At 48.1% G+C, this 20213-nt stretch overlaps 10 protein-coding genes across 10 annotated transcripts; 4 read left to right on the forward strand and 6 right to left on the reverse strand.

The window, feature by feature from the left end:
* Positions 1-274: 274 nt before the first annotated feature.
* On the reverse strand, positions 275-1080 carry N7508_006910 (trafficking protein particle complex subunit; the record flags this gene model as incomplete). Its single annotated transcript, XM_058464976.1, has 4 exons — positions 275-432; positions 463-529; positions 643-760; positions 851-1080. 4 exons carry the CDS (start codon positions 1078-1080, stop codon positions 275-277), a joined length of 573 nt encoding a protein of 190 aa, XP_058318829.1.
* A 405-nt stretch (positions 1081-1485) lies between these two features.
* Positions 1486-3185, reverse strand: N7508_006911 (uncharacterized protein; the record flags this gene model as incomplete). Its single annotated transcript, XM_058464977.1, has 5 exons — positions 1486-1948; positions 2007-2232; positions 2285-2390; positions 2423-2775; positions 2828-3185. 5 exons carry the CDS (start codon positions 3183-3185, stop codon positions 1486-1488), a joined length of 1506 nt encoding a protein of 501 aa, XP_058318830.1.
* A 516-nt stretch (positions 3186-3701) lies between these two features.
* Positions 3702-4188, forward strand: N7508_006912 (DUF2423 domain-containing protein; the record flags this gene model as incomplete). The annotated part of the gene is made up of 3 exons (XM_058464978.1): positions 3702-3879; positions 3934-3984; positions 4052-4188. The coding sequence occupies 3 exons, from the start codon at positions 3702-3704 to the stop codon at positions 4186-4188; spliced, it is 366 nt and encodes a 121-aa protein (XP_058318831.1).
* Positions 4189-4508: 320 nt separating this feature from the next.
* Positions 4509-7384, forward strand: las21 (mannose-ethanolamine phosphotransferase LAS21; the record flags this gene model as incomplete). The annotated part of the gene is made up of 7 exons (XM_058464979.1): positions 4509-4699; positions 4750-4794; positions 4847-5135; positions 5190-5317; positions 5368-5738; positions 5797-6783; positions 6846-7384. The coding sequence occupies 7 exons, from the start codon at positions 4509-4511 to the stop codon at positions 7382-7384; spliced, it is 2550 nt and encodes an 849-aa protein (XP_058318832.1).
* Positions 7385-7490: 106 nt separating this feature from the next.
* N7508_006914 (uncharacterized protein) lies at positions 7491-8054 on the reverse strand (the record flags this gene model as incomplete). Its single annotated transcript, XM_058464980.1, has 2 exons — positions 7491-7824; positions 7873-8054. The coding sequence occupies 2 exons, from the start codon at positions 8052-8054 to the stop codon at positions 7491-7493; spliced, it is 516 nt and encodes a 171-aa protein (XP_058318833.1).
* A 398-nt stretch (positions 8055-8452) lies between these two features.
* N7508_006915 (putative meiosis protein MEI2) lies at positions 8453-11215 on the reverse strand (the record flags this gene model as incomplete). Its single annotated transcript, XM_058464981.1, has 10 exons — positions 8453-8658; positions 8711-8813; positions 8868-8947; positions 9000-9075; positions 9106-9134; positions 9429-9495; positions 9563-9598; positions 9659-9871; positions 9974-11033; positions 11088-11215. The coding sequence occupies 10 exons, from the start codon at positions 11213-11215 to the stop codon at positions 8453-8455; spliced, it is 1998 nt and encodes a 665-aa protein (XP_058318834.1).
* A 1359-nt stretch (positions 11216-12574) lies between these two features.
* On the forward strand, positions 12575-15313 carry N7508_006916 (Rab GTPase-binding exocyst subunit SEC15; the record flags this gene model as incomplete). The annotated part of the gene is made up of 9 exons (XM_058464982.1): positions 12575-12622; positions 12676-13668; positions 13722-13853; positions 13910-14011; positions 14061-14170; positions 14227-14362; positions 14419-14868; positions 14930-15180; positions 15235-15313. 9 exons carry the CDS (start codon positions 12575-12577, stop codon positions 15311-15313), a joined length of 2301 nt encoding a protein of 766 aa, XP_058318835.1.
* A 616-nt stretch (positions 15314-15929) lies between these two features.
* Positions 15930-17055, reverse strand: hapE (CCAAT-binding factor complex subunit HapE; the record flags this gene model as incomplete). Its single annotated transcript, XM_058464983.1, has 5 exons — positions 15930-15932; positions 15991-16620; positions 16671-16727; positions 16824-16837; positions 16968-17055. 5 exons carry the CDS (start codon positions 17053-17055, stop codon positions 15930-15932), a joined length of 792 nt encoding a protein of 263 aa, XP_058318836.1.
* Positions 17056-17752: 697 nt separating this feature from the next.
* N7508_006918 (Fcf2 domain-containing protein) lies at positions 17753-18621 on the forward strand (the record flags this gene model as incomplete). The annotated part of the gene is made up of 2 exons (XM_058464984.1): positions 17753-18031; positions 18247-18621. The coding sequence occupies 2 exons, from the start codon at positions 17753-17755 to the stop codon at positions 18619-18621; spliced, it is 654 nt and encodes a 217-aa protein (XP_058318837.1).
* Positions 18622-18775: 154 nt separating this feature from the next.
* On the reverse strand, positions 18776-20064 carry N7508_006919 (purine-nucleoside phosphorylase; the record flags this gene model as incomplete). The annotated part of the gene is made up of 7 exons (XM_058464985.1): positions 18776-18832; positions 18889-19168; positions 19225-19427; positions 19496-19545; positions 19607-19686; positions 19734-19812; positions 19869-20064. The coding sequence occupies 7 exons, from the start codon at positions 20062-20064 to the stop codon at positions 18776-18778; spliced, it is 945 nt and encodes a 314-aa protein (XP_058318838.1).
* Positions 20065-20213: the final 149 nt, after the last annotated feature.

Below are 20213 nucleotides of genomic sequence, written 5' to 3' on the forward strand. Positions count from 1 at the left end.
GAGTAGACACAACAGTGTGGTGGGTGTCCTTGATCAAACGGGAAGAAGATGGGTTTGATACAGAATTAGCAACAACCTGCAATGAAACAAAATCCAGATTCCCCTGTATGGTAACCTGTTTCAAGTAGTTGCGAGACTCGGAATGGTCTGTTGTCCTGGCCGAAAAGATGGTCGAGAAGTATCTCAATGCCAGGACTGTCGATGCTATCATTGGCGTATCCGGGGCCACCAAACCAAGTAGAGATTCAGCCCAGACCCGGGCCTACACGTTTATTCAAGGCCGGGACTGGAGAGTTTTGATCTGGAAAGTCGCACCTGGCAGATCTGATGTCTCGGCCTGCACGGTTGTGTTGATGCCCAAATTGGCCAACGCGCCCCGAATGACACCACAGGGAAACCAGAGGTACTTGGTCAATTCGTAAGCTATTAGGCCTTAATTCGAAAGTGGTTAGAATTGCTCACTGCTTGCGCCATAGATGTCGCATCGCTCCGGACTGCCATACTCATCCTCCCAAAAGGCCGGAACGCGCTATCGGTCAAAACGTAGACCCCCTATTTATTTGGTTATATGAGTGCTTCAAACTCCCAATACAGGCGCAACTTCTGCCTGTTTCGTGCGACGGGTGTTCCATATTCACTTACCCGATGGTTCGTTTTCAAATTGTCCACCTGCTTCTTAAATAGGACTGTCCACAGGTCCTTGCAGAGGAACTTGATCACATCGAGATTATCGGTAAAACGAGGCCGGTCTCGAGAGAATCTGGATGGTCCGATTGACATGAATTAGCATACTAAAACATAGAAGATGCAATGGAGAAGCACCAAATGTAAAGACACCGTTCAAACTTACCGTTCCGCAAGGCCTTGTCCCACACGATACCCCAAAGACTCCAGACGGAAGAACGTCGTCTCTCTTACTTCTTCATCTTCAGTATCTTTGCCCTCTGTCGCTAGATCCCGTGCCATACGCTCGGCCATAGGCACCAGTTCTATGAGAAGGAAGTCGAAACATGAGGAGCTAAAGACGCGGGCGTTGGGATCCGAGGTATTCAATAGTGGGGAAGAGGAATCGAATGACATGGTGCCTAGTTTCAATGGATGGTCAATAACTGCAAGTGAAATTGAATGTATCTGGAAGAGCGTGATGGGGGAGAGAAAGTCCGGAAAGTGAAGTTGGGGCAGTCCAAGCTCTCCGCCCGGAGTGTTTTGCTTATCTACGGAGATCTACTCTGTATACACCTCTGAACTTGCACTATATGAGTAGAAGCCATTACTGTAGGAATTGTTAAAACGGGTGCCGATCAGCCAATTGAATGACTTGCTTCACTAGGATAGCTAGAACCATACAGGACCTCCGCTCAAATCATCACCTATGACACCAATACCCGAGGACCCTGAACCTGATCGCGCCATAAACACCATGAAAATATGCAGCTTTCGAGATAAGAAGACGACCATTCATGATCGTGAGCTGGAAATGTAAGTCTAAATTGATGGAGGATAGGAACTGCCATTCAGGGGGCTGCTGGCCGATGGTAGATGGTAATCTTGTCGGGGAAAGGATCGAGACGGCAGACTCGGGGCAAGCCGTTTAGGAGATGGAACAGGGAACTCATCATCCTCGTCGCCACTTTCTGTGAGATCAATGACCATGGAGGCAGGTCTCTTTTTGCTCGACATACGCGCAACGGAGGACGGGGTTGACGCCTCTCTTGACTGTGCAGGTGTCCTTTGTAGAGCAAAGTTTGCAGGTCCCGGCTCCTGTTTTACAGAAGGAACACCTGGTTCACTGATTTCAATCAAGTCATCTTCGTCATCATCTGATGCTGGCGTCATGCCGCCCAGCTTGACTGTGTCCGAGTCACAAGGACCCGACCACGCACCGTCCGGTTCAACGGTGACTTGATCGATATTTGATGAAGTTGTTTGAAGGATGTCATCAACGTACCTAAATGAATTAGGAAGAGAAAAAAATATATGCTACAATGGACGAGATGAAAACTTACTGATCGACTTGCAGAGACTCGAAGCTAGTTGCTTTGGAACACACAGGACAGGTCCAAGTTGGTGCTTGCTTTTGTAATTCTAGAAAAGATGATGCATCAAAGCACTGATTGTGAGTGCATACGATAGAACGACAAGGAACCTGGATGCGAAGGGTTGATAGTGGGCACTTCAGTGACATGACACTCGATGTGGCGACGATATCAGAGTCATGTGCGCGGTTTTTCACTGATGCCAATAAATGTTAGGAAATGATGGAGGAAGGAGAGGGCTGTCTTACTTTCACGTATAACCTGCTCCTTTGAAATGAGCTTTCGTGTCTTCAACTGCGAAACGAGATCCTCAATCGGATGTTGTTTGACGAGGTTGGCAAGCGCGAAGAATTTCTATGGTATGTCAGCTAAACAGTCAAACGAACGCTCCACCAGACGAGTAGCGACATAATGGTTCCGACCTTTTGCGTCAACGCATAAGTCATGACAATATTGTTCGGATAATCGGGCTTCTTCCGAATGTAATTGGTAACATCTGCAGGTTGCGTAGTGCCTGGTCTGTTTTTCAAGCCTCTCAGATTGGCTTTCACTTCATCAAGATTCGCCTTAAGCTCCACCTGGTGTGGAAATGCGATATCCGACTTGGTGTACTGGGTGAGGCCTGAATCTGCGGCACAATATACCATGACTCGGGCGTTGGTATCCATCTGCAACTTTTGAGCAGTTCGCTGAGATAGCATGACCTTGAGTTCCACGCTATCCCGGGTTTGTTCGCGAACTTGATGAAGTTAGACTCAGATGATCAATCTAATATTTCCAGAGCAGCATACTTTTGCATTCCACCACAGGAGTCAATGCCTCCAGGATGGTAAAGAAAGGACTTTCTTTAAACTCCAAACGGCCTGGGGGCCTATGGGGGGCAGGGGGTTTGGCGAGAGAACTGCCCGGACCAGCAGTGTACGGGTGGGGTGACATGGAAACCCCGAGGGTCGTCGACCGAGCCTGCGCAGGGGATTGTGTAATGGGTGGCGCCGGGTATTGATTGCTATCATGTGGTTGGAATCGTGACTTTGGAAGGGCAGCATCAAGAATGCGCCGCGCTAATGCATCGAAGCTCAGACGGTCTGAGGTCGCAACTTCTTCAAGTCCTAGTCCAAATTGTGAGCGACCATGTTGACCAGAGCTCATTTGGCAGGTTATATGGAATGAGGGCGGAAAAGGAAAAGGCAGACGGAGAGGGAAAGATTGACTAACGTTGGATGATGCGGAGCTGTAAGGCTATCTTCACGCCTGACACCTGGAGGCTTTCAGATCTCAATAGTTCCTTCAATAATGGATTTGTCAGTGTCTTGATAAGGGCTACCAGTGTTGGAACGTCCGTCGAATGGCCTGGGGTTGCCATGATTTCGTTCGAAGAGAGGAGTTGCAGGAGCAATCAAGGAGGACTTGGCCCGATATTCCTCAAAAGACAAGAGTCCGATTCAGCCAGAGCGATGATCAAGGGTCTGCATCGATACATCTCATGTATATAAGAAGAAATCCCCAGGCCCGAATCAAGAGTGATATGCCTCGGAGGTGAAGTGCGGCCTCCGGATGACATAAGACACTTATCTGAAAAAAAAAGTTGTGTTATCAATTCCCCTCCCCTTCACCTGCCTCACTTTCTTTCTTTACTTAATTCTTACTTTGAGATTCTTTTTCAATATGGCCAAAAGTGTCCGCGCCAGCGTCTCCAAGCGCAACAGAGCCAATCTTCGCAAGAAGGTGTTTGGTCCGGTGGTTGATGCTAGAACGGAGCGACTCGCAGCCAAACTCCAGGAGCTTGCTTCACAACCCCGGCCCGAAGCCCCCGAGAAATCCAAGATGGATGTGGAAGACTCTGGTATGTACCCCCGTGTTCGATTATACAAGGACCCTAGCTAATTTCTTATCAAAGCCAACCAAGAGGAAGCTACTGCCAAGGCCTCTCACGCCGGTGAAGACGAAGGTTGGTCTACAATATATCACTCTGGTCGTTGATTATTGACATGTACTAACCATCTCCTTTGCCACAGAGATGGACATCGATTCCAAGACCCCCAAGAGCCGATCTTCAAAATCAGGACGTGTGCAAAAGCGCAACCGCAAGCCCCGTAACTCCATCGTTTTCCAAGCACGTCCTTCCAAGTCTAAGAAGCCCAACAAGAAGTGAGGGTTTAAGAACAGAATGAGTTACTGAAGCCCGGAGCGGAGATTGAAGAAAAGGCGTTTGGGAGTTCACTGATGATTGCACCTGCGATCCACGTACATATGTTTCATAGTCTGTGCCTCATGATATACCATACCTGTCATTGAAAGCTTTGAGGAAATTGAATTAATCCAAGTTGGGCATTGAAGTATTCAAAGGCGGTGTGGTGATACCCGTCGATCGTAAACACAATTCTGCCGCCCCCTGGTGGACAGTGTCCTTTCAATTCGAAGTCCTCTTCTTTAGTTCTTTGCTGTGTTTACTACCCTGAGCAAATTGGCGCAATGGCGGGCTTCCACAGTTGGGCGACTGTCATCGCCAATCTGTTGGTGCCCACGGGCATACTGATCTTCTCCTCTGGATTCTTCCCATATAAACCGTTGATTCCCGGACTAGCGAGATTTGAAGAGACGGAAAATGCAGCACCTGCAGTATTTGACAAGGTCATTTTCATGGTGGTTGATGCATTGCGGAGGTGCGATTGAAATAGTACACCCATATTGTATGGAGCTAAAGAGATCTCAGTGACTTTGTATATTCAAATGACTCTGGGTTCTTGTTTACGCAAAGGTCAGTGCCATATATCATGATTAGTGAATATAAGTCACTGATTCAAATATAGCTTGATCCGATCTGGCGCTGCATTGCCATTTACGGCCTATGCGGGCTCTCCAACTGTTACAATGCCGCGTCTGAAGGCCATAACCACTGGCTCAGTTCCATCTTTCTTGGATGTGATTCTAAACATTGCAGAGTCAGACACTTCATCAACCTTGGCGTTTCAAGACACATGGTTGGCGCAGTTGAAAGCAAGAGGGGAGCGACTGGTGATGTACGGAGACGACACCTGGCTCAAACTCTTCCCGGGGATGTTTGACCGGTCTGATGGGACCACGAGCTTCTTCGTGTCGGTTAGCTGTACTCACGTTCTTACAAATTTCATGTTGAAGCTAAAATACTCATAGGATTTCACTGAAGTAGACCATAATGTGACTCGGCATGTTCCTACCGAGCTTGCTCAGAGCGATTGGTCAGCTTTTATTATGCATTACTTGGGTTTGGATCATATAGGCCATAAGGCAGGCCCCAAAAGGTATCAGCCATTTCTCACACCTTTGTCTCTGATCACTAATCCTTCATTAGTTCCTTCATGATCCCGAAACAACAGGAGATGGATTCTGTGGTGAAGGATATTTATACCGCGATGCAGAACGAAGAACATCTTCAATCAACGCTTTTCGTATTGTGTGGAGACCACGGCATGAATGATGCTGGAAATCACGGCGGGTCCTCAGCCGGAGAGACTTCACCTGCCTTGGTCTTTATCTCGCCCAGGTTCCAGGTTTTGAATGGCCGAAGAGAAAGCCCAGTGGAACCATTTGATGATCTGCAATATTATCGGACTGTTGAGCAAGCAGACATTACTCCGACACTAGCGGGACTTCTTGGACTCCCTATTCCTTTGAATAGCTTGGGTGTATTTATCCCTGAGTTCTTGGATATGTGGGAATATGGTATGTGGCTGGACCATCCCACACAGATACAAAGTGACTCAGACTGACTCGGACATAGACTCTCAAAAACTCCAGATTCTATCTCAAAATGCCAAACAGCTGCTGAACACGGTCGAAACAACATTTCCTGGGACGAAATTTGGCCGGGAGGGTATTGAATCTTGTGCTTCCGGGGCTGAATCAGGAATCGACGCTGCTCAATGTGCCTGGGCTCGAATTCAGAAACTCATATCTGATGGCGATGACCCCGAACATTCCTATTCCACCACTAGTCCGATTTTATTGCAGTTCTCAGAGATTGCCCAGGACATCATGAGTCGCACTGCAAGTAATTACAATATCTTCAGGCTTTGTCTAGGCCTGTTTATCACCGGAATTGCTGCTACGATTGTACTCCCATCTACCTACACAGAATGCATACGGCATAGATCTTCAGGGCTGTTTTTGGTATTAATGGTCATCACTTATGGGCTCATGATGTTTGCGAGCAGCTACGTGGAAGAAGAGCAACACTTTTGGTATTGGATATGTTCTGGATGGATTTTTTACTTACATGTCAGATCGCAGTCTACAAGATCAAACTCCCATAAACGCCTTCAATCACCAACGTTCTGGTCCGGAAACTACATGATGATTGTATTTGCCATTACGCAGAGACTCTTGCGACGGTGGAACCAGACCGGACAGAAGTTTGCGGCCGAGCCTGATATTGCTCGAACATTCTTCCCACGCAATCCTGATATCTTCTGGGGCCTCCTCATCCTCACTTATGCAGATGCCGGGGTTCACCTTCTCCGAAATATACCAGTATCTGGGCTGCCACAACTAAGTGCATTGCTGCTCGCCGTCTTGGCCTTTACATTCAAGCTTCATTTTGTGGCATCGGAATCTCCTGAGCTCCTTGATGGGACTTTCATCTCTCAGCTTCTGGAGAAATGGCCCTACAGTATCTCATTGGTCTTACACGCTAGAATTGTCTTTTATGGGCTCGGTCTTGTCGTTTTGTTGGCACTGTTAACAAGAATGACAGCAAAAACCACCCGTGGTAAGCTTTGTGGACTGCAAACCTCGTGAACCTGGCTTTAGTTGACTAATTTGGATCCGCAGAATCACACCAGACTATCCATGAAGCCTTGCACATCTTCTTGATGACACAGTCCCGGGCGACAAATGTCCCATTGTTCTTGATCTTCCGAGTGCAGGCCAGCGTTCTCTCGGCAATGAACCTTACAGGAAACGAAGTAACAATCACGACCTTGATTTTCCAGTACATGACATTTTTTGCATTTGGTGGCTCAAATGCTATTTCTTCGGTGGACCTTGCCAGTGCCTACAATGGCGTTGGCAGCTACAGCGTGGTGCTCGTGGGTGTTCTCACCTTTGTGAGCAACTGGGCAGGCCCTATCTGGTGGGCTTCGCAGGGCCATCGTCTTCGGCCAAAGCACCCCGCACTAGACCATCGCGCGTTGCTGACCTTCCACGTCGCTATGTCGTTGGTCTCTGTCATGGCTGCTTGTACTGCGCTACGAACCCATCTCTTCATCTGGACCGTCTTCTCCCCCAAGTATCTCTACAGCATGGCATGGGCAACTGCCAATCATGTTGGCGTGAACCTATTTGGCGAACTTTTGTTCTCTGTGTGTTGATAGTGACATAAATCATGAGGTGTTATTGCCCGTACGCTTCATAAAAATACAAGTATTGAGCAGATTAAACCCCGAACCAACGTTACCACATGGAATGCAAGTCCATTTAAAACAACCCGTTGAATACATCATCAATAGCATTCTTCTTTTTCTTTGACTTCTTCGGCTTTCGTCGTTTTGAGTCATTCTCTGCGGGCTCGGGCACTGATTCAGGTCGAGCTATTTTGACTGATTTGACAGAGGGTGCCGCGTCAACGCGGGCCACTCGTTCCCCGAGATCTTCCTTGACGACAGGGCCTGTCTTTTTAGGTTTGATTGCCCTGGGTGAGGTCTTCAATTCCTGACTGATTCCAGTCACTTTGGACAATCGCGCCAACGTAGCCAGGAGCACGATCCCAAGCGAAGCGAAGCGGTTGTCAGCAACAACCGTAGAAAACGCCCTGGAGAAATGTCAGTACTAGTTTTAAAGAAAGTCAAGCAATGCATACACATAGCATCGTGGGACGATGTGGACGAGATGAGCTTGCGCGCCCGATCGGGCGAGATCCAGGGTGGTGCGCTTTAAGACGGACAGCCATTTCCACCACTTTGCACCATGATGCTGGTTTTTGTTACGATGAAAGATTAAATGCAGAATTGAGTGGATGGCCAGGATTTCTTGGGAGTCCATGGCTTTTGCTAAGGAGACGAGAAATCGGAGAAGAAAAGTTGCCGTTCCCGCTCCGACTCTACTTCGAACTCGGTTGCTTTTTGCAATAAGTCAATTCTCGTGAAAACAATAAACTAATTGAGTGCGAACGCGTTAAATGAAATTTCCCTCTCCAGATCCCTCCACAAGATATCATTTCCCGGGCGCTCTCAACTGAATACTTCATTTTTCATGCGAATGTGGCTCTGCCTTCCTGTACGAAACGTATTCAGGGACTTTGTGCGTTTTTTTGTGATTTCTTTTTTTGCTTTTCGGTTCGATTGCCACTGATCTCAGATTCAATAGTGATAGTAATTCAATAGGCTGCCAACGTGGATGCCGACGTGGAACAGAGGCAATAGCCTCGGGGTTGGGCAGAATTAGTTTGTCTTGATGAAGTAATCATCGTCAAGCTCCATGGGAGAAGAGGACAGTGAGTCGTCAGGGTTGTGCATGGCTTGTCCCACAGAACCTCGGGCACGGCGAGACCGGGGGGTCTGGCTGACGGACTGAGTGCGAGCGCGGGAACGAGTGCGACTGCCGCTGACTCTAGCACCAGCTTCGCGAGAACGAGGAGCATAGAGACCTATACAGGAGTCAATTCAAAGGTTCGGAGATCATAGAATGAGAAGTCTTACCTTGCTGGGTTGTGCTGGCAACCGAGCGACGAAGCTTGTTGGCGTCATTGGGAGGAGGGAACGGTGCATCGGATCCGGAACGAGGTCCGCCCATGTGGAAGAGCTGCAATTGATCGAAATTAGCGCTGAGGTCAAATCAAGATGGATTTTAACTCACACGAGGGCGTTCGCTGATAGGACGGGTCATCACATGGCTGTTGCGGAACTTGGCAATGAGCGCGTCCTTTCCTTGGAGAGCTTTCGAATGTTGTTAAATCATCGTTGTTGTCAGTCATGAAGGAGTACATACTGGCATAAGAGATCTCTGCCTTCTTTTCGGAAAGAGATTCAGGCCTTTGGTTACCGATCATGTTAGCAAGCATGCTCTGGTCCGAATCAGATGGGGGCGAACTTACCAAGTCTTGCCCTGAAGAGCTGTCATGAGCTGTGAAGAGGAATACTGTCAGCAGATGCCATAGGTTGGATCTTGATACTCACGTCAACGATATCAATGGCCTGGAAAATGTTAGCATAGGATCAGAGAACAGCACAGGAGGGGGCACCTACGTCTCCGAAGTTGACGAATGCATAACCAACGCTGGGAGGCAGGTGTGAGTGTGTGTTCAAAAACAACACCAGCCAAAGAGAATGAGGTTTCGAACTCACTTGCAGCCATGATTGAAATCTGGTAACCAAGAGTTAGTCGCCAACCAAGAGGAATACCATGGATATCACTTACCCATGCGCAGATACATGAAGTCATATTTTGCGAAGCTAGATTCATCCAGGATAGCCTTGAGTTGATCCTGTTGATAAAGCACAAGTTAGTCGTGGCTGGTCAAAGGATCAAGAGATGGGTTGAGGGATACATACCGAAGTGACTTTGTTGGGAATGTTCCTTATCATGATCTGCAAGAATAAAAATGATTAAGGTTATCCTCGGGGCTGATGATGAGAGGGGGAACTGACTGTGCTGCGGACATCCAGTCCTCTCTGAATGCGATCCATATCAATGGAGTTTTCACTCTTGGGGCCTTTCACAGCCGAAGAGGTATCGCTGCTCGAAGAAACCAATTCTGGAGTCATTGGAGCATACTGGGAGCTCACGCTCGGGGTTCGAGGGTGAAAAACACGGTTAGTGTCATCCTGTGGACGGTTGAAGGACGCATCGAATGTAAGGAACTAGATCAGACCAAAGTTAATATCGTGCGTTCGGGCCACATTGCACGAAGAGAGACAGAAGCAAAAGGAACATGGGATCAAAGGGACAAAAAACAAACAAACCTCGTATTTAAATCCTTGGAGACAGGCAAAAGCGTAAAATGCATGGCGTGTGTTGTAGAATTCGACATGATATTTCTGAGCCACCGGTCCGTTCTCAAAGAGTTGGAACGATCTCACTTCGCCAAGACGACGAATCAGACCTTCTACCAGGTTATGATAACTTTCGGTCAGACGTTTGCCGATATTGCGAACAGTCACCGTAAGCTTGCCGTCGTTGGTGTTTGCGGTGCTGGGGATATCGACATTCTTCGTGATATCCGCAATTTCTCGAGCTGAGGCAAGGTTCACAATCCATTCTGGGTGAGTGTTCCTGAGTTGGTCAATAGCACGTCCCACGTCGCGAAGATCAGTGAACAAAACTGAAACTCGACCGCGGGTCTGGAGGTCTCCGAGATAGACACAATCGACGGATGAGTAATTCTCAGGCTTCAAAACATCAGCGTTGACTCTTTCAGTAATCCAGCTTGCGTTGCAACTCACAAGAAAATGTTCCAAGACCGACCAATGAGTAGAGTTGATATGAATTCCATAGACGGTCAAGCCACGCTGGTTGTCGTTGGTCAACAAAGGGCGAGCGGCAAGAGACACGCCAGAGATGTCAGTCAGACTCCGAGCACTCGTGCTGCGTGGGAAAGCGGGCAACACTGGATCAAGTCTGGCAGGTTCATTGCCAGAAGTAGCCAGCAAGCGGTTCAGAATATTCTGTGTAATGGAGCTGGACAAGCCAATGCGAGTCGGCGAGTAGGCCGAAAGGCCAGGCTGGGAAGGGGAATACAGAGCCCCAGGAGTGAAGTGGGTTGGGAGCGATGAGTGATGCATCTCTGCAGGCGAATAGTGCAATGGAGACGGAATATTGAAACCACCACCCGAAGGGTCAGGAACTGCCGAAGCAGAACTCCCAATTCGAGCGGAAGAGAAGCGAGCTGGAGTGTCAGGATAACCATCATCGGGCAGGTTAGAGATTCTCGAAGTAGAAGCACCACGAGAATGAAGCAGGCCGGTACCCCGGACAGACCTTCCTGGGGAGAAAACTCCCGAGGGAAACCCGATAAAAGGATCACTGAGGAGCGGTTAGTATCCAGAACTGGACATATCAATTAATCTTGAGGCTTACGAAGTTCGAATGGTCGACATTCCAGGGAATCTGGCCGGCGCTCGCTGAGAAGCAGTCCCCAGAGGACTGGGACTGAAAGCAGCGAGCTGGTCCGCGGGAGAACCTTCTGTAGAGTTGGGAGCAGTCATGCTGCCCGTGAGCTCAGATCTGGTCGATGTAAGGTTAGCATTGTCAATTATATAACGGGTACTTTTTTTTCTTTTGTTTCTTTCGTTTCCCGTGAGGCATTAATGTGGGTGAGTAGGGCAGAAAGCGTAGAGCCCGAGAAGGCTTCACAAACTTCTGCACATTTGGGTAACGACAAAGTAACGGGCAAGTATGGTAATAATGTCACGTCGAAAGACGAGACATGAGGGGGCAGGCCAAAAAGAATGAAGCTTCGAGTCTCAAAACTTTGGAATTGACAAAAGAGATTTGGCGAGGGTCGAAGGTCGAGGCTTTTTGAACCCGAGGTGGATGAAAACCACGGGGTAGACGAAAACACGGACTGGACGAAAACATGGGGTAAAGACGAGAAGGTAAAGACGAGAAGGTGAAGACGACGAGGGTAAAGAGAACGGACATAAAATTGCTTGTGGGGGAATGAATGATATGAGCAACTTACTAGTATTGAGGATCAAGATCAAGATTTTGTTAGATGGGGACGAGTCAGAAGCGTGAGGTATCGACGAGGGAAGAAATCGGTTGGGATTCCATGGGCCTTATATGTCGCCCGCATTAAGCAGAGCTCTTGACGCCGAGAGCGACTCATTGCGACTTCGTCAACGCTTGAGCTTCCCTCCCCTCCCCTTCTCCCAAGCCAAACGCCTTAGACTTTGCCTTGGCACTTTTAGTGATATCCTTGATCAGTTCATCTGGTCTCTCGTATTTCTGGTCTATAATGGAAGTTGTAAGTTTAATAGGCAGCATTGCACAGGTTGGCTTGGATATAGGCAACGCTCTTCTTGCGCTACCCTACCGGTACACCATTTGGCACATTATTCAGCTCCATTCAGCTTCATTCATCCATGACTGAAAGCACATGAAAATTCACTCATGATGTATATCGCATTTCACACAGTAGAAAGCCCATTCCATCTTAACGTATTGGCAGCAGTAAGCTTGAATGGCTTCTGGTTCTGATTTCTACAAGCCAGGCAGTGGGGAAATAAGACAGGGAGGCAGAACATGACCAAATTATTTCATTGGGCTTCCATACATAGCCATGCGTGCGTGGGGTATGTCACAAGTGATATGCTCAGTTGGCATCATAACAATTGTATACTTCAAAGCATAGAAATCTTAGATGTCGTTGAGCAAGGTTCACGCTAGTGGAAAGCTAACCCATAATCGAATTAGCGCATGAAAGGCGGTCAACCCCGTTGCTGGCAGATAATCAGACCGCCCGAGGACGTCAGACCCCGGAATATCTGCCTTGTCTACTTATTTGTATACTCAGCACCGTGCCCAATTGTAACCTTGGATTTCCCAGGATATGAAGCCAAGCCATGGCGCCCATGGCTCCAATGCTCAATGAGCCACATGTCTTGAACCAGGTAAGGGCCAGCATGCAGTGCACTGAACCGACAACTAACCCCTCGCTCCCTAGATTATCATCTCGCCCTCTGACACGGACTACCTTGACCAGCTCATCCCTTCAATCCGGGACTACAGTGTAGGCAACCGGACTCCCCAACTCTTGCAGTCACTTTCCAGATTCGCCGGCGACAAGGAATCTGAGATAGAGGGTATATGCAACACAAACCATCAGGAGTTTGTCTCATCTGTTAATTCACTGCTTCGAATTCGGGAGGGTACTGTGAGCTTGACGGGTGAGATTCTGGATTTGAACCAGTCCATCCAAACCAGCACCGAGCGCTTGGCCGAACAGAAGAAAGCTTTGGTGGAGTCCCGAGCCCACCGACAGAACATTGATGAGACATTCCGTGCCATCCAAGACTGCTTGGAGGTTCTGCGCTTAGCGAATCAAGTCCATGATCTTTTGGCGAAGAAAAATCATTATGCAGCGCTCCGAGCACTGGAAGAACTACAAAATGTCCATCTGAAGGGAGTGACACAATACAAGATAGCAGTTATGATCCAGCGTTCGGTTCCAGCAACGCAGAGAGCCATAGCGGAGGCAGTGATGTCAGATCTGAATACCTGGCTGTATCGGATTCGGGAAATGTCCCAATATCTCGGTGAAATTGCTCTTTTCCACACGGATCAGCGCAAATCAAGACAAAAACAAAGGGCCGAAAAGATACCTTACCTCGAGCAATTCAGCTTGAACTCTGCGATAGAACTTGTTTCCGATGAGGATGAGGAGTATGATTTGCTCCAGAACGAAGATCTACAAGTTGACTTCACACCACTGTTCGAGTGCCTACATATCCATCAGTCCCTTGGTCATATGGACAAATTTCGATCCGAGTACGCAACTACCCGCCGGAGGCAAAAGGACCTCCTACTTCCATCTTCCGTCACCCTCATGGATGAGGATGGCTCTAGCCTGCACAATCTCCTAGAGGAGATGGCTGGTTTTGCCATTGTTGAGCGGGCAACAATGAAAAGAGCACCAGACCTCAGATCATCTGTTGATGTAAGTGACATGTCTTCCCTCGCCAATATGCGATTTAACATGTATCCAATCAGATTGATGAGTTGTGGGATTCAATGTGCCAAGCAGCTGTGAACTTGATATCCAAAGCACTTCCTGAAGTCGATAATGCTGAAATCATCATCGACATCAAGAACCTGATTGCTTTGTTTATGCAGACCATGAACGTTGGTAACCCCACCTCGGCAAAGTAAACCTCACATATCTGAAATTTTTAAACTAGACGTGGAACTTCTCTGTGCATGTGTTTGAGGACTTCACATTAAAGCTGTTCGAGAAATATGCGGAGCTCCTGAAGAAAAGATTTAGTGACGACTTCCAAGAGGTAAGACCGGCTCTCTGCACTATTCTATCGGTTGTATTGACGCTTTTAGGTCGTAACAACGGATGACTACATGCCCATGCCAATACAAACCCCAGAGGAACTTGAAAAGGTGCTCAATGTGAGCTGGTACAACCCAGACAAATCGCGAGAGGAAGAAGTGTATGTTTTGGAATCCCGACTGGTTGATCTTGATCGATACCTGACTGATATTTTAGATTTCCTTGCATATTGCCATTCTCCCGAATGTATCCGCTCTGCTGCATTGATATTCGTAACTTCTTGAACCAGTTTTATTACTTCGCCAATGACAGTTTCGCGAACACAAATGTGGTTGATGAGACACTGAAGAATGTTAGTCTGAGAACGCACGAAAACAAGCATGAAAGGTGTTAATACTTATTTCACAGGATCTGGATGATCTCCTTTCGCACAGAGTTTGTGACACTTTGGTGGAGCGTCTGTCCTCGCAATATTTAGGTCAAATTGTTCAAATCCTCATCAACCTCGAACATTTTGAGGCGGCTTGTCGTGAATTGGAACTTCTACTGGCAGCAGCTCGGTCACAAAACTCCACGGGTACCTCCATTGCTCTGAGGGCTACAGAGAAGTTTAGGAGTAATAAAAAGGCTGCCGAGAAGCGCATCTTCGAGGTTGTCAATTCCAAAATCGACGACCTTATTGAGACCGCGGAATATGAATGGATGTCCCCCACACCTCCTACCGAGCCCAGCAACTACATGCAAACCTTGACTCGATTCCTTTCCAACATTATGAACTCAACGCTGTTGGGTCTACCGACTGAAATCAAAGAACTCATTTACTTTGACGCCCTCAGCCATGCCGCTAACATGATTCTGGTGCGTCACTGTGTTTCCATTGCCTTTACCCAGAAGAAGGCTATACTAACTGACTAACTAGGCACAACCACTCTCACCGGATGTGAGAAAAATCAATCCGAATGGAGTGGCGGCGTTGGCCAAGGATGTTGAATATCTGGCTCAGTTTGTAGACAGTCTGAATGTTCCAATTCTCCGAGAAAATCTCGATGAATTGCAGCAAACGGTGCAATTGATGCAAGCAGATAATGCGGATGAGTTCTATGACATTTCTACAAGAAACAAGAAATATGGACGTGTTGATGCTATGCAGGGACCCATCCTGCTTGAGAAGTACGTGACTTTGTTGCATCTCAATTTCAATAATTGCTAATTTGTTACCACTAGGCTCACTCGCACTGTCCAAGCTCCCACGAAGGTGGATAAGTTTGCGACGCTTTCTTCGCGGTTCAAGAAGAACGGTTGAGTATTTTGCTTCAACGGAGAAAACCTCATACGCAAAATATGGGTATACACCAAAGCAGGTGAAATCATGTCATATCCAAATCAGTATTTTCTTCTCTCTCAAGACGGAATGTGCACCGTAGGTGTCTCGAACAGGATATTTGGAATTTTTCAGCATAGATTTAGACATTTCCGTTTCTATACACCCCAATATGACCGTGGGCTGGTACCATGAGTAATGGGAGTACAATAAATGAAATGCTGAGCCGGGAAGAAAGAACGGGAGCGAGATCAAAGAATCCAGAACCATAAAACCTCAATCACTTCGTTGTCTAGCGGGATATTATGCTTGCTCCAGTATGTAACAGACAAGGTATATCCAGGTGAATAAGGCGGCGGCTGCGCTTTTTCCGACCAGACGAGCTTTTTATACACGAAGACAGTCCACGATTGAAATAAACATATCGCCAGTGGGCAGATGTAATTTCGTGCCCAATTGAGGGCTCCACCGTGCCTTTTGCTCGTAAGAAAAGGAAGAGAAAGAAAAGAAACGAAAGAGAAAACAAAGGCCCAGTGTTCGCCTCGAAACGCGCATGAACTATTAGAATGACAAAATGAAGAATGCACACATGTTACACTCACTTGAGGATCGTTAGTCCGTGTGCTAAAAGGAAGCATGGGGGTTGACTAGGCACATACCTGCTGAGGAGGTAGATGCGGGTAGGCATACATCCCCTCAAACATTTGGGACTGAGGTTGTCCATATGCCGCAGTCGGGTCTGATTGAACAGTCCCTGGGTACATGGCAGCCTGTGGGCGGTACTCCTGCTCTTGAAGACCGTGCTGACCAAGGGAGCCATAGTCCGCGGGGCCCATGTGCTGATGCGGTTGCACTCCATGAGGAGCGGGTGGCAGTTGACTAGGAGCGGCAGATGGACCAGGAGCGGCGGCAGCTTGGCTTGACCGTTTGGCATGAGAAGTTGCCTCTTCCCGGGGCACAATGTCAATCAAAAAGTCAAACATGTCCGACTTGGACAGGGCGGCAGCAATGTCCGACCGCTGCAAGGTGCGGCGCTTGTTGTCTTCGGCGTGGATCCAGGCACGCATTGTTAATTCCGTGATGAAGATATCACAACCCTTGGCAAACAAGATTGGTGCCTCTGCAGAGATCATCTTAACCTCTGGGTCCGCCTTCATCACCTTCTTAATGCGAGCCAGCGGCAATTGATGGATCTTGTAGTCATGGTTGTCTGACTCAAGATGATTTATTACATGTTGCCAGTAGGTCGTGAGGATATCGCGAGCGGTTCCCTGGAGACCTTGGTTTACCTAGTTCTGATAAGCATCAAAGCTCGGCATCTATGTGCTCAGTGACTTACATTGGCCCAGGTACCGGTGTATAACTCGGCAACTGGCGCATAGCCTTGCGCTGAGAGCTGTATATATAAGTTAGCTGCTGTCCAGCCTGGGATGCTTCGCATAATCATAGAAGATAAGCTTCGCGCGGCTCAAAGTGGTAGACGTAGACATACCGCGGCACTGGCCCCTATAATTCATGAAAAGTCAGCTTCTGGTTGAACCCTCATATCTCTAAGTGACTGGAACCAAGCTAACTGGGGCTCTACGGAACCTGTCGTGTAGCTGGTCGCGCAATGATCATGTTGGAATCTAATTACCGTAGTGACCCCCATTCCTGATATCGTAGACAGGCTGCTGCGGTTGCTGCCTGCCCTGTTGCCCAGCACCTTGAGGAGCTGGTTCCATTGCGAATCTTTCTTTGTGTCCAAGTGGTATCGGCGTCCTAGGCCAATGCGAGTTGGGCAGTCACGGTGAAGAGGAGGAATGCGACGCGCGACCGAGAGGAGACGTGGGGCGTGTAGGGAATCGAAGATCGCAAAACCGAGAGTAGGGATGAGCGCTGCTATAAGAAAAACAGAGGATATACCCAGTATCCTTGAAGACCGAGGACTGTTGAAGCGCGTAGGGTGCCAAGCATGGAGGTGCTCAGCTGTCTGACGTTTCCGGGTCACCCCTCCGCGTTCTTGGTTACGCTTGTACATCTACATAGGGCCGAATAGGCGATTTTTGTGCCTGATTTCTTATTTGGTTCACATAAAGGCATTTAATGTGACCACTCCAAAGTACCAATAAGCAGGAACAATTGTATACAGTGTATACCTCAACCTTACTGGTGGTTGCTCCGAGACTTCCATACAGCTGTGTTGCAAGTACATGAAAGCGTGGTACTGGTACTTATTTTCCGCCTGAGCGTTAGGCTATCTGATGGTACCCAGTACATAACAGCAAGTTCCTCTCTCTCACGTGAGGTCCACTCTCGCACTAAGCAGAAATTTCTCATAAACGTTTGTCCGGGCCCGAGAAGCAACAAGCAAAGCTAGAAAAATATAAATTCTCTCCAGTTACCTTACCTCCTTAAGTTCCTTGCTATTCTCCGTCCGGGATGGCATCCTCAACTGATGTCCAGGATGTTGATCTGACTGATGATCAGGTCCAACAGCTTCTGCTTGAAGCAGAGGCCCGATTGCGAGGTCCTGCTGTGAGCGCCTCCGTCGATGTTGCAGCTCTCAGGATTCCCAAATTATCAGCCGGATCTTCCTTTGAGCCGTATGTTCAACAGGGAGATGATGTTGCTACCGTTGAAAAGGCAAAGATCGCCGATCCAAAGCAGATGGCGTTGTCCAACACGCTCCACACAGTTGGAACCAAGAAGGCGAATAAAGTGAGTCTACCAGTTATCTCACCATCGTTTCCCTTGTGCTATGAGGAAAATTATCCCAACGCAAAGCGCTTGATGCAGCGTAACCAGTCCGTCTTGGGCTGTGCTGCACTAGTGAGAGCTTCATTTCATAGTTACTCTGAGCACTCTTCACAATTACTATCTTTTTTTGGTGTGTCATGTTTAGACCAAATGCTGACAATATTTACCTTTGATAGGACAAGCCGACTGCTGGACCTGAATGGTTTAACCTCCCGAAGACAGAAATGACACCAGAGTTGAAGAGGGATCTGCAGCTCATCCGGATGCGCTCTGTGCTTGATGCTAAGCGACACTACAAGAAGGACAATGGCAGAGCGACAGCGCCGGAGTTTTCTCAAGTTGGAACCATCATCCAGGGCCCAACTGAATTCTTCAGTAGTCGCATTGCTAAGAAGGACCGCAAGAAGAACTTTGTTGAGGAGACTCTCGCTGACGAGCGCGGCAACAGACGCTTCAAGTCCAAGTACAGCGACATCCAAACCGCCAAAACAAGCGGCAAAAAGGCTTTCTACAAGGACTTGCAGGCAAAGAGAAGTCGGAAAAACAAGTGAAATTTCGATATCTGCTCTCTTCAATATGTGCCAGGAGCAGCCATAAAATTCCGGCTACATCCGGTATTCTGGGATTGGTTCGTGACTCCATGATAACTCATGACTGGCCACCCGTTGCATTTGCGGGCGCGCAGGCATCTATCTGCTCGAGTCTCTACGTGCACTTATAGGCTTGATCAAAAACATTGACCAGGGATTGAACAACCAATTTCTAGTGCAATGTCAGCTTGTGCTACATGGAAGTAGGGATGCATTTAGATTTCTTACCTGCATATCCAGGGCTGCCGCACGGCCAGCCTCAAGAACTTCTTCGTGACCTGCCATGCCCTCTTCTAGCATGGCAGTCAGTTCACCTGCTGCTTTGTCTTGGAGAAGATCTTCATCTCCCCTGGGAACAGGAGACAAGACGGCCTTGTTGGTGACTAGACTGAAGGCAAGCACTCTGAGGCCACAATGTCTGGCGACGACAATCTCAGGCACTGTGGACATGCCAACTACATCGGCCCCGAGCATTCGAAGCATCCTACTTTCGGCTCTTGTTTCGTACCTTGGGGCGATCAGAACCAGATTCCAGGGATCGAAATATCTCAAGGATCTACTTACGTGGGGCCTCCGACGAATGCATATACACCCTCGTGTAACTTTCTGTTGCTCTCAGGGTTTATGACTTTCTTCCATGCTTGATGCACATGGCGGCGCAGCTCGAGGTCATAGGCGTCAGACAGGGGCGGGAAACGGACTCCAAATTCCTCCTCATTGGGTCCCCTTAATGGGTGAGTTCCTGCCAATCCCGCCAGGAACAGGTGCTGTAAATCAATGTCAGCAATGTTCCACAATAGTTTAGGCAAGGGTTCCTTGCATCATTCAGCAGAACCAAATCTCCCACGGAGTAATCAGAATTAAGGCCTCCGGCCGCATTCGTCACTGTCATATATCATTAGCATTATTTTTTCGTTTTTTCGTAGTAGTATCACGTATAACTCACAGACAACCGTATCAACTCCCAGCTGCTTAAACACCCGGATTGGAAATGCCACTTGATCAATCGAGTGCCCCTCGTAATAACTTGGTCAAGGTCAGCAATGGTAAGCAGGCAAATTGGATGAGCTTACTGGGCACGGCCAACCATCAACACTGCAGGGATTTTCTGGCCAAGGAACCCAAAGACCAGCTTCCCAGCGTGTCCAGCAACTGTGATATGTTAGATATCTTAGAACCACCATCCCGTTTGAAGGAAGGCAGCTAACCTGTTGAGCGTGGGAAGTGAGGGATTGATTCATAGTCATATTCAGCTCGTAGCTCATTGTGAATCGTATCTGCGAGTCCTCCTAGTCCTGAACCACATACAATCGCGACCTGTGGCTTTTGCAGGCCTTTTGGCAGGGTAGCTCTCAGGTGAGCAACTGCTTCATTGGCCCGCTGGAACGAGGACAGGTCTTTCATTGTTGCTATGGTCAAGTCAACTGTCAAAATTATCGAAAGAAGAGTGTAGTTCTGTGAGGGTAAGAGGTGCGGAGTCACATGGTCCCATTCGCTTGGCGGGGCTTAACTGGGCTGTGATAGCAGATATTCCATATGGAAGTATCCATTTT

Source organism: Penicillium antarcticum (assembly GCF_028974205.1).
Source record: "Penicillium antarcticum strain IBT 31339 chromosome Unknown utg000006l_segment0_segment0, whole genome shotgun sequence".
Taxonomy (NCBI): domain Eukaryota; kingdom Fungi; phylum Ascomycota; class Eurotiomycetes; order Eurotiales; family Aspergillaceae; genus Penicillium; species Penicillium antarcticum.